A 12,853-nucleotide genomic window follows, 5' to 3' on the forward strand; every position below is an offset into this window, starting at 1 on the left:
AAAATATTACAAATTTCAAAAGGTTTCAAAAGAATACATTTTTTTTCTTAAGATTGCTAAGAAAAATTAAAATGATTTTTTATTTTACAAAATTTATAATAAGAGAATATTTAAAGACTTCAAAATATTTCCAAACTTGTCAAAAATAATGCTAAAAGGACTGAAAGTAGTTATTCTTATTTTGTATAATTTATTTTTAACTTTGGGAAAAATTGGAATCATTTCAAAAAAAATATTTGGAATTTTACAGAAATTTCAAGAATAATTTTGAACTTGAAAAGATTTCAAACAACTCAAAGTAAAATGTACATTTTTGAAGATTTGGAAATAAAATGTTGAATTTTTAAAACAATTTTGAAATGTTTCAAGATTTGTAAGTCCAAAAAGGTATTTAAGAATTTTAGCAATTTTTGAAGACACCTTTTAAAAAATTTCCAAGCTCTTTAAAGATTTTGAAATGTTTAAGAAAAATAAAATGTATTTCCTCAGAATTCAGGGAAATTTTAAATAGATTTTTTATTCTGAAAAAAAAAATTGTGAGAAAATGTTTCTAAATATTGTAAAATATTACAAATTTCAAAAGGTTTCAAAAGAATAATTTTTTTTCTTAAGATTGCTTGAGAAAATTTAAAATTATTTTTTATTTTAAAAAATTTATAATCCGAATGAGGAATTTTAATTCTAAAAATTTATTTCTAAAAGAAAAAATTTAATTTGCACATTATTTTTTTTCATAATAAAGACGACAATTTTGCAATTAGACTGTAATTTGTAAACTTTTTCACAAATTCAAGCAGATGAGAAAAATTAAATTATGGACAAAACTTACAATATCTTAATTTTTTAAAATTTATCCAAGCAAATGTCGTCAACGGTAACGAAAAAATTACTCATACCGATAAATTTGGAATAAAATACAGATTTTTTAAAGCCTATCAATTAAGAACAAAAAAAAATTTAAAAGTTCTCAGATATTTAAAAATTTTGAAAAGATTCAAAAACAGTGTTAGACTTAAAAAAATTTCAACAAATTTAAAACAAAATGTAGATCTCTAAAGATTTTCGTCTTTTCTTCTGGAAAAATTTTTAAGGATTTTTTATTTTGCAGAATTTACAATTAGAGAATAATTCAAAAGATTTCAAAAAATTTTTTACTAACACCATTAACTTTCGACTAAAATAATTAATCTTTATTTGGAATACTTGAATTTTTTTAACAAAAAGGTGAAATCTTAAACAAAAAAAAATCAATTTTCTAACAAAAAAAAATAGATTTGTCAACACAAATTACATTAATTTTATACCAAATAGTTGAATTTTAAAATAAAAAAATATAAATATAACATTTAAATTTCCAAACTAAAATAATTAATTTTGAAACAAGAAAAAAATTATTTTACAGAAGATAACTAAATTTTCAACTATAAACATAAATTTTTAATAAACTAAATTAATTTTCTACCAAAAAAGGATGAAGTTTCAATCAAATAGTTGAACTTTAAAATAAAAAAAGCTACATTTCAACTAGAATAGTTAACTTTTCAGTAAAAAAATTAATTTTCAGTAAAGAAAAAACGATCTTAAAAAAATATTTAAGTTTTCAACCTCAGGCTACATGAATTTTTAACGAAATTGTTTAATATTAAAATAAAAAAGATCAATTTTTAAACCAAAATTGAGTAATTTTTCAAAAAATTAAGTATAAAAAAAAAGAATTTTTAGAAAAATAGATGAAATTTAAAACAAAGTGCTGCATTTACATATAAAATGATGCATCTTAAACTGGAATTGAAAAATATTTTAAATAAAAAGGTGAGTTTTTAACCAAAAAGATGATTTTTCAAACAAGAAAATTAATTTTGACCAAAAAAAAGACGATGTTTCACCAAAATACATGAATTTTCAATCCAGTACTTTAATTTTTAACTAAAAAATAACAATTTTCAAGCAGAACGATGCATTTTTAACAAGAGTTTAATTTTGAAAAAAAAATCAGTTTAATTTTTAACTAAAATCATGAATTTTCAACCAAAAAGGTTTAAATTTCAAACAAAAAGGACAATTTTCTACAAACTACATGAATTTTTAACGAAAAAGTTTTGTTTCAAAATAAAAAAGATAAATTTTCAAACAAAAATTTAATATATTCTCAAAAAAGTATAAGAAAAATAATTTTTAGGAGAATAGCTAAAATTTGAAGAAAAAATAATTTTCAAGAAAAACGATTAATTTTTAACTACAATCATGAATTTTCAACCAAAAAGGTTTAAATTTCAATGAAAAAGGACAATTTTCTACAAACTACATGAATTTTTAACGAAAAAGTTTTATTTCAATATAAAAAAGATAAATTTTCAAACAAAAATTTAATATATTCTCAAAAAAAGTATATAAAAAATAATTTTTAGGAGAATAGCTTCAAACAAAATGGACAATTTTCTACAAATTACATGAATTTTTAACGAAAAAGTATTATTTCAAACTAAAAAAAGATAAATTTTCAAACAAAAATTGAATAAATTTTCAAAAAAGTATGTAAAAAAAAATTTTAGGAGAATAGCTAAAATTTGAAAAAAAAAACAATTTAAAAAAAAAGATTAATTTTTAACAAACCAGTTTAATTTTGAAAAAACGAGTTTAATTTTTAACTAAAATCATAAATTTTCAACTAAAAAGGTTTAAATTTCAAACAAAAAGGACAATTTTCTACAAACCACATGAATTTTTAACGAAAAAGTTTTGTTTCAAAATAAAAAAGATAAATTTTCAAACAAAAATTTAATAAATTCTCAAAAAAGTTTTAAAAAAATAATTTTTCGAAGAATAGCTTAAATTTGAAAAAAAATCTCAAGAAAAACGATTAATTTTTAACTACAATCATGAATTTTCAACCAAAAAGGTTTAAATTTCAATGAAAAAGGACAATTTTCTACAAACTACATGAATTTTTAACGAAAAAGTTTTATTTCAATATAAAAAAGATAACTTTTCAAACAAAAATTTAATAAATTCTTAAAGAAGTGTAAAAAAATTTTTTTAGGAGAATAGCTAAAATTTGGAAAAAAACAATTTTCAAGAAAGACGATTAATTTTTAACAAAACAGTTTAATTTTGAAAAAACGAGTTTAATTTTTAACTAAAATCATAAATTTTCAACTAAAAAGGTTTACATTTCAAAGAAAAAGGACAATTTTCTACAAAGTACATGAATTTTTAACGAAAAAGTTTTGTTTCAAAATAAAAAAGATAAATTTTCAAACAAAAATTCAATAAATTCTCAAAAAAGTAGAAAAAAATACTTTTTAGGAGAATAGCTAAAATTTGAAGCAAAAAAAAAAAAAACAATTTTCAAGAAAAACGATTAATTTTTAACAAACCAGTTTAATTTTGAAAAAACGAGGTTAATTTTTAACTAAAATCATAAATTTTCAACTAAAAAGGTTTAAATTTCAAACAAAAAGGACAATTTTCTACAAACCACATGAATTTTTAACGAAAAAAAAAGATAAATTTTCAAACAAAAATTTAATAAATTCTTAAAAACGTATAAAAAAATTTTTTTCGGAGGATAGCTAGCTAAAATTGAAATAAAAAAAACACAATTTTCAAGAAAAAAGATTAATTTTTAACAAACCAGTTTAATTTTGAAAAAACGAGTTTAATTTTTAAATAAAATCATAAATTTTCAACTAAATAGGTTTACATTTCAAAGAAAAAGGACAATTTTCTACAAGCTATATGAATTTTTAACGAAAAAGTTTTATTTCAAAATAAAAAAGATAAATTTTCAAACAAAAATTTAATAAATTCTCAAAAAAGTATTTAAAAATAATTTTTAGGAGAATATCTAAAATTTGAAAACAAAAACAAATTTCAAGAAAAACGATTAATTTTTAACTAAAATCATAAATTTTCAACCAAAAAGGACAAACTACAAAGAACTACAAACTACATAAATTTTTAACGAAAAAGTTTTGTTTCAAAATAAAAAAGATAAATTTTCAAACAAAAATTTAATAAATTCTCAAAAAAGTATATAAAAAAAATTTGTAGGAGAATAGCTAAAATTTGAAGAAAAAAAAAAAACAATTTTCAAGAAAAACGATTAATTTTTAACAAAACAGTTTAATATTGAAAAAACGAGTTTAATTTTTAACTAAAATCATAAATTTTAACCAAAAAGGTTTAAATTTCAAAGAAAAAGGACAATTTTCTACAAACTACATGAATTTTGAACGAAAAAGTTTTATTTCAATATAAAAAAGATAAATTTTCAAACAAAAATTTAATATATTCTCAAAAAAAGTATATAAAAAATAATTTTTAGGAGAATAGCTAAAATTTGAAAACAAAAACAAATTTCAAGAAAAACGATTAATTTTTAACTAAAATCATAAATTTTCAACCAAAAAGGTTTAAATTTCAAACAAAAAGGACAAACTACAAAGAACTACAAACTACATAAATTTTTAACGAAAAAGTTTTGTTTCAAAATAAAAAAGATAAATTTTCAAACAAAAATTTAATAAATTCTCAAAAAAGTTTTTAAAAAAATAATTTTTAGGAGAATAGCTTAAATTTGAAAAAAAAATCTCAAGAAAAACGATTAATTTTTAACTACAATCATGAATTTTCAACCAAAAAGGTTTAAATTTCACAGAAAAAGGACAATTTTCTACAAACTACAAGAATTTTGAACGAAAAAGTTTTATTTCAAAATAAAAAACATAAATTTTCAAACAAAAATTTAATAATCTCTCAAAAAAGTATATAAAAAAAATTTGTAGGAGAATAGCTAAAATTAAAAAAAAAAAAAAAACAATTTTCAAGAAAAACGATTAATTTTTAACAAAACAGTTTAATTTTGAAAAAACGAGTTTAATTTTTAACTAAAATCATAAATTTTCAACCAAAAAGGTTTAAATTTCAAACAAAAAGGCCAATTTTCTACAAAACTACATGAATTTTTAACGAAAAAGTTTCATTTCAAAATAAAAAGATAAATTTTCAAACAAAAATTCAATAAATTCTCAAAAAAGTATAAAAAAAAAATAATTTTTAGGAGAATAGCTAAAATTTGAAAAAAAAATCAAATTTCAAGAAAAACGATTAATTTTTAACAAAACAGTTTAATATTGAAAAAACGAGTTTAATTTTTAACTAAAGTCCATTAAAATTATCAACCTTTAACAAACAGGAAGATCAATTTTCTACCAAAAAATACGATTTTTCGATAAATTAAGAGAATTTCAAACAGTTTAATTTTAAATTTAAAATAATCAATTTTCAACCCAAAATATAAAATCGATACTTTTAATTGAAAAAAATTAATTTTAAACCAGGAAAAAAAAAGGGGTTTCAAGAAAATAGTTGAATTATAAAAGACTTCAATCAAAACAAATTAAACTTTGAAACAATTCATCCAATTTTCGACTAAGATAATAAATTTTTAACTAAAGTGATAAATTTTCATGTATACAGTTAAATTTTAAAACAAAAAAATTAATTTACACTAAAAAAAAACGAATTTTCAAAAAAATAACATGAATAATTTACTACTTTTATAAATAAACACGATTATTAAAAAAAAAAAATCCCCGAGAACTCCAGGTTTTCCAGATGACTAGAGATTCTGATTACATCATCTCATATGAAATTTGTGAAATTTTAAGAGATTGTTTAGATTTTTATTCTTATGAAGAAAAAAAAAAAACCAATAAAATTAAAAACTAAATAAAATTCTCCTCAAATAAAAATCTATGACGGTATTCTGAAATTAAATTTTTTGAAGGTTCTAATAAATAATTTTCAAACTCTTTTTTTATTCTTACCTAAAGGTTTCCTGTCTACGAAAAATTGAAGAGTTCCTTTCCACGTGTCTAAATGAATTCCAATTAAATTACCCTGGATAAAACCAGGAAAATAATCACGTTTATCACCGGCATGTTGAACGTATCCTCGGTATGATAAGCCCCAGGATTCACGATCTTGTCCCAAAAGTGAGAGGTATAATTCACTTCCAAGTGAGGTTTTGGCTGTTCCGACGCCAATCATCTACAGGAAAAACGATTCCAAATTCAATTCTCATATTTAATATTTCACTCTTCCATTAAATGATTTTCAATTTTTTTATTTTTTATAATTTAAAGACTCGGACTCACTTCAGAAATGGAAAATAGGGTCATGAATTAAAAAGAAAACTTCTAAAATAAAGAGGACGACCAAAAAACTTTTTTTTTCTTTAAAATATAGAATCTTTTATAAACGAATTAAAATAATTTCAAATAAAAAACTACTAATTTATTTATCTAGACTAAAAAATATTACTTTTCCATCATAAAAGATCAGGGTGGCCGTTTTAATCGAAGAAAAATATTCCCGGTGTTTTTCCGGTTCGCAAATATTTTTCATGGTCAATGAAATTTAAAAAATCAAATTATATTCTAAACATTTTTACATTTAAAGTAATAAACAACAAATTTAAGCATTTAAAGTGGAACACTTGAATTCCAAACTTTTAAAATTGAAGTTTAAAAGTTTTTCAATTCAAAAAATTGAATAAAATAAATGATGAAATAAAATTTAATAAATTTAAAAAATTGAATAAAATGTAAAAAAATGCAAAATTTAGAACTTTTATAAATGATAGAGTTCAAAGATTCAGATTAAGTTCCAAGAATATAAATCCACGTTAACATTTTCAATAGTCTAAATTAAAGAATCAAGCAATGAACTTTAAAAATTTTCAAAATTATATTATTTTAAGAAATTTTAAGTTAGACACATTAAAAATTGAAATATAATTTTTTTAACTTAAAAGTTCTTGAATTATTTTTATTTTAAATAGTCTAGGAATCCTTCAAAATCTTTCAAAATTTAATTTCAAAACCTTGAAAAAACTAGAAGTGGTTTTAAATTTTTCCAAATTCAAAATAATTTTTGTTCGGAACTTTTAAATATATTTCAAAATGAATTGAATTTTTTCTATAAATTTTAGAAAATTCTGCGAATTAAACTAGACACATTAAAAATTAATTTTTTAAACTTAAAAGTTCTTGAATTATTTTTATTTTAAATAGTCTAGGAATCCTTCAAAATCTTTAAAAATTTAATTTCAAAACCTTGAAAAAACTAGAAGTGGTTTTAAGTTTTTCCAAATTCAAAATACTTTTTGTTCGGAACTTTTAAATATATTTCAAAATTAATTGAATTTTTTCTATAACGTTTAGAAAATTCTGCGAATTAAACTAGACACATTAAAAATTAATTTTTTAAACTTAAAAGTTCTTGAATTATTTTTATTTTAAATAGTCTAGGCATCCTTCAAAATCTTTAAAAATTTAATTTCAAAACCTTGAAAAAACTAGAAGTGGTTTTAAATTTGTCCAAATTCAAAATAATTTTTGTTCGGAACTTTTAAATATATTTCAAAATGAATTGAATTTTTTCTATAAATTTTAGAAAATTCTGCGAATTAAAAAAACATTTAATTTGAATTTATAGATGATAATAGAACACTTAATATTTGTAAATATATTAGAGTAATATTAAGAGATATTTAAAGGTTTTAAAAAGATTCGAATTAAATTTAGAACTTGATTTTAATTAATTTTGAATCTTTTCAAAACTTCTGAATATGTCTTAAAATTACGTTAAATTATTTTTATTTTAAATAGTCTATGCATCCTTCAAAAGCTTTAAAATTTTATTTCAAAATCTTGAAAAAACTAGAAGCGGTTTTATATTTTTCCAAATTCAAAATAATTTTTGACTTTTTTTCGTAACTTTTAAATATGTTTCAAAATGAATCGACTTTTTTCTATAACTTTTAGAAAATCCTGCAAAATAAAAAAATTTTTATTTTAATTTATAAAAAATAATAGAATATTTATTATTTGTAAAAATATTGAAGTAATTTTAAGAGATATTTAGAAGATTTAAAAAGATTCGAAATTAAATTTAGAACTTGAAATAATTTTAAATACTTACAGCCGAATTTAAAATAAGATTGAGATTTTTGCAAATTTCAAACAAAAAATTTAGAATTTTTTTAAGTTGTTAAAGACTTCAAAAGAATGAATTTTTTTTAAGATTCTTAGGAAAAAAGAAGGAAATTTTCAACAAAAACAGTTCAATTTCCAAACAAAAAGTAGAATTTGTTAAATAAAATTGAATTTTTAATTTAAAAAGGTAGATTTTTAAACAAAAAGATTAATTTACAACGAACAAAAAAAGAAACAAATTTTCAATAAAATTCAAGAAATTCTCAAACAAACAATTGAATTAGGAAAAAAGAATTTTTTTTTATTTTCAAGAAAGTAGTTCACTTTAAAACCTAGTTGTTTAATTTTTAACCGTAAAAAACGGATTTTTAAACAAATTTAACAATTCTTGACAAAATAGTTGAATTTTCAACTAAAAAATATGAATTTTTAAATAAGAAGTTTAATTTTTTAGAGAAAAAAAATAAATTTGCAAAAAAATTCAAGAATTCTGAAACAAAAGTTAATATTTTTTTTAGTTTTCAAGAAAGTAGTTTAAATTTAAAACTTATCCGACTAATTTTTAACCCAAAAAAAACGAATTTTTGACATTAATTCAAGAATTTTCCAACAAAAAGTTGCATTTTTAAGGAAGCTCATTTTTTTTAATTTTTAGAAAAGTAGTTGAATTTCAAAACCTGTATGTTAAATTTTTAACCAAAAAGATGCATTTTTAAACCAAAAAAAAGTAATTTTGTACCGAAAAAAACGAATATTTAACAAAATTCAACAACTCGCAAATCAAAAATTAGAATTTTCAACTAGAAAGGCGAATTTTATTGAACAAAAATAATAATTTACTACCAAAAAATCGAATTTTCAGTACAATTCAAGAATTCGCAACCAAAAAGTTGAATTTTAAACTAAAAAAAGATCAATTTTAAACAAAAAGTTAAATTTTTTATAAAAAAAAATTGAATAAAACTCCAGAATTCTGAAGTTTCAGCTAAAAAGATGAATTTTTCAACAAAACGATTAATTTTCTACGAAAAAAGACGAATTTTTAATAAAATTAAAGAAACAAAAGTTAATATTTTTTTTTTTTAGTTTTCAAGAAAGTATTTTAATTGAAAAACCTATACGATTAATTTTTAACCCAAAAAAAAAACGAATTTTTAACAAAATTCAAGAATTGTCCAACAAAAAGTTGCATTTTTAAGGAAGCTCATTTTAAATTTTTTTTAGGAAAGTAGTTAAATTTCAAAACCTATGTTAAATTTTTAACCAAAAAGACGCATTTTTAAACCAAAAAACAGTAATTTTGTATCGAAAAAAACCAAAAATTTAAATTTTCAACTAAAAAAGCGAATTTCTAAACAAAAATAATTATTTAGTACCAAAAAAAAAAAAACGAATTTTCAGTATAATTCAAGCATTCGCAACCAAAAAGTTGAATTTTAAACAAACAGTTAAATTTTTTACAAAAAAATTTAACGAAATTCCAGAGTTCTGAACCAAAAATTTGAAGTTTCAGCTAAAAAGATGAATTTTTCAACAAAACGATTAATTTGCTGCGAAAAGAGACGAATTTTTAAACTTAAAATTTATTTTGTAACGGAAAAGAACGAATTTTTAACATAATTCAATTATTGTTCAGATTTCTATACTTAGAGTACAAATCCATTTTAAAAATAATTTATTTATTTATATTTAGAATTTTTAAAATAAAACTGTTTTTTATCAAAAATTTTCAACTTCAAATGCTTTTAATTTTCAATTTTTCAAACTTCTGATTTTCTAAGCCTTTAAAACTAAATTTTAAAACTCTTTAAATTATATGCTTTTAAAAATTAAAAATCTAAAATGCAAAATTTTGAAAGTGAAAGATTTTTTAATTAAGCATTCTACATTAAATGATATAATAAATTATACAAATTACAGTTTAAAAAATTATTTTAAAAAACGGTTGAAATCAAAGTTGGAGAACATTTTTATTCTAAAAATTTTGTAAAATTTCCGGTCAAAAAATATATTTACTGTCATTTTCCCGGTTTTCCGGTACAGCGGCCACCTTGAAGATGTATTTTGAATAAAAAAAAATGTTTAACAAAATAATTGCAGTTTTAACAAACACTGGAATTTTCAAACACAAAAGATTAAATTTTAACAAACAAAAAAAAATTCAACCAAATAATTGAATTTTCAACCTACCAAGATGAATTTTTAACCAAAAAGACGATTTTCCAACGAAATACATCGATTTTTAAACAAACAGTTGAATTTTAAACTAAAAAAGATTAATTTTCAATTTAAATTATGAATCTGCTAAAATAAATACGAATTTTCTTCAAAACAGTTGAATTTTCACACCGCAAATATTAATTTTGCCATAAAAAAATAATTTTCAATAAAAAAGTTAATTTTCAACCAAAAATGTAAAAAGTTGCATTTTTCAATCAAAAAAGTAATTTAAAAAAAGCATTTTCAAGCAAATAGTTAAATTTTCTATTAAAAAGATGAAATTAAGAAAGGGGTACAACTTTTAACCACGTGGTTGAATTTTAAATTGAAAAAATAAATTTTTAACACAAAATGGAATAGATCATTTTCAGTTAACAAAATTAATTTTTTAACAATAAAAAAAGAGCTAGAGTGTATTCAAACTTTCAACAAATCAGATAAATTTTCAACTAAAATTATGAATATTTATCTAAAATAGTTAAATTTTTAGTTTAAAAAAACTAATTTTCTACCAAATAATTGCATTTTAAGCAAAAAAGATGAGATTTATAAAAGATACATTTTTAAACCGTAAATATGAATCAACAAAACAATTTGAATTTTTTAATAAAAAGGCCGAGTTTTCAAAAATATAGTTTAATTTTCAAACAAAGAGATGAATTTTTAACTTAAATCGCGAATATTTAACTGGAACAGTTAATAATAGTTATAGTTAAAAATAATAGTTAAGCCAATGAGGAGAATTTGTTAGAAAACAGTCGAATTTCTAACAAAAATGTTGATTTTCAACCAAAACATTAATTTTTCATAAAAAAAAAGATAAATTTTCTATTTGAGAAAACGAATTTTCTATAAAAAAGCTGAATTGTCTATAAAAAAGGATGAATTTTTAACGAAATAACTTCAATTTCAATCAAAAAGATGAATTTTCAAATTAATAATTTTTTAATTGGAATAGATACATTTTCAGTTTAAAAAATTAATTTTACACAAACGATAAATTTTTTTAAAATGTTGAAATTTCAAGCCGAAAAAAATTTTTTTAGAACAGTTGAATTTTTAAGAAGAAGGTTCATTTTCAACAGAAAAAGATGAATTAAAAAAAAATTAGTTTTCCAGAAAATAGTTGAATTCTCAACCAAAAATAATGATTTTTAACAAAAAGACGAAATTTTTAGAATACAGTTAAATAACTGTACTGAAAACGCGAATTTTCAAAAAATCATTAACCAAGTAGTTGCTTTTACAACCAAATAGTCGAATTTTTAAATAAAAGAAAGGAATTTTCGAGAAAAATCAATAATTATCAAGCCAAAATGGTAAATTTTTTAAAAACAGTGTTTAATTTTTAACAAAAAGATTAATTTCCTAAAAAAAACTGAATTTATAAGCATAAAAATGATTTTTTCGTCATAAAAGACAAATTCTCTATTTATAAAAAAAACTTTTTATAATAGAGTTGAATTTTCCACTCAAACGCAGGACTTTTTAAAAAAATAATTAAATTTTTAACCAATTAAGTTTGAGCTTCAAGGTAAAAAGACAAATTTCTTAGAAAAAATTAATAATCACCCTGAAAAAATTGAATTACAACAAAAAATATAATTTTCTACAAAGAAAGATGCAATTTCAACCAAATATTTGAATTAAAAAAAAAAAACTAATCGCCAACCAAAAAAATTTGGTTCACACTCAAATAGTTGAAGTTTCAACCAAAAGAAATGAACTTTCAGGAAAATAGATGCATTAAGCCAAAACGACAAAATTTTCAGAATCTGCTTGAATTTTTAACGAAAGATTTTATCTCAATTAATAAAAATGAATTTTCGACCGAAGAAATTACAATTTATTTTATTTCATTTAATGAAAAAAAATTTTCTAACACACAATAGTTGAATTTTTAACTAAAAAGGATAAATAAAAAAAATGATTAAATTTTCAAAAAAAAAAAACAGTTGAATTTTCAATTGTTCAAAATAAAAAATTCAACTAATTTGGTAAAAAAATACTATTTTTAACAAAAAAAAAATAAAAATTTGCAGTAACTGAACTTTCAGCAGTTTAATTTTTTAACAGCGGGATTTTCAAGAGTGAAATTTTTCACAAAAATGATTAAATTTTCAACAAAGTAGTTTAATTTGGAACCGAACTTTCAGTCAAAGATGGCAATGGAGTTTCTTGAAAACGGGAGAAAAAAAATAGTATTTTTAAAATGGTGAAAAAAGGGGAAAAAGTATGCAATATGTAATTTAGTTTTTGAATCTTAAAAAATTAAAATCCGTTAATTTCTATAAAGTTACAGCATTTTTTGAAAACAGTGAAAAATAATAATAATAATGAAAAAATGTTCATAAATAAAAAAAAATACTTACAACATCTGTCCCGTAAAGACAAGTCAGGAATTTAACTTCCCAATAATGATGTCTTCCTTTTTTCAAACTGTGATCTCCTCGGACAGCAGCTGTTCCAGTACTGTAACCTGGGTTGAATTTTACTGCTAAATTTTCCTTAAATAGCTCTAATTTCGGAGATAAACATCCTGCGTCCCATGACCATTCGTGTTCTAAAAAATTTTTTTTTTAATAATAAAAAATACAGTTTAAACAATTACAAGATGTCTTCAAATTAAA

At 20.2% G+C, this 12,853-nt stretch overlaps 1 protein-coding gene across 1 annotated transcript in view; it reads right to left on the minus strand.

Annotated features, from left to right (window-relative positions):
* The window catches only part of LOC117181942 (SPRY domain-containing SOCS box protein 3-like), a gene marked incomplete at its 5' end in the record, with an annotated part of 41,862 nt that extends 29,069 nt beyond the window's left edge, over nucleotides 1–12,793 (minus strand). The window contains 2 exons of the mRNA XM_033374969.1: nucleotides 5,832–6,054; nucleotides 12,596–12,793. Of these exons, the coding sequence (XP_033230860.1) occupies nucleotides 5,832–6,054; nucleotides 12,596–12,793 (421 nt within the window). The remainder of the gene's footprint in view (nucleotides 1–5,831; nucleotides 6,055–12,595) is intronic.
* Between the last annotated feature and the right edge of the window lie 60 nt (nucleotides 12,794–12,853).

This window comes from Belonocnema kinseyi, chromosome 10, assembly GCF_010883055.1.
Source record: "Belonocnema kinseyi isolate 2016_QV_RU_SX_M_011 chromosome 10, B_treatae_v1, whole genome shotgun sequence".
NCBI lineage: Eukaryota > Metazoa > Arthropoda > Insecta > Hymenoptera > Cynipidae > Belonocnema > Belonocnema kinseyi.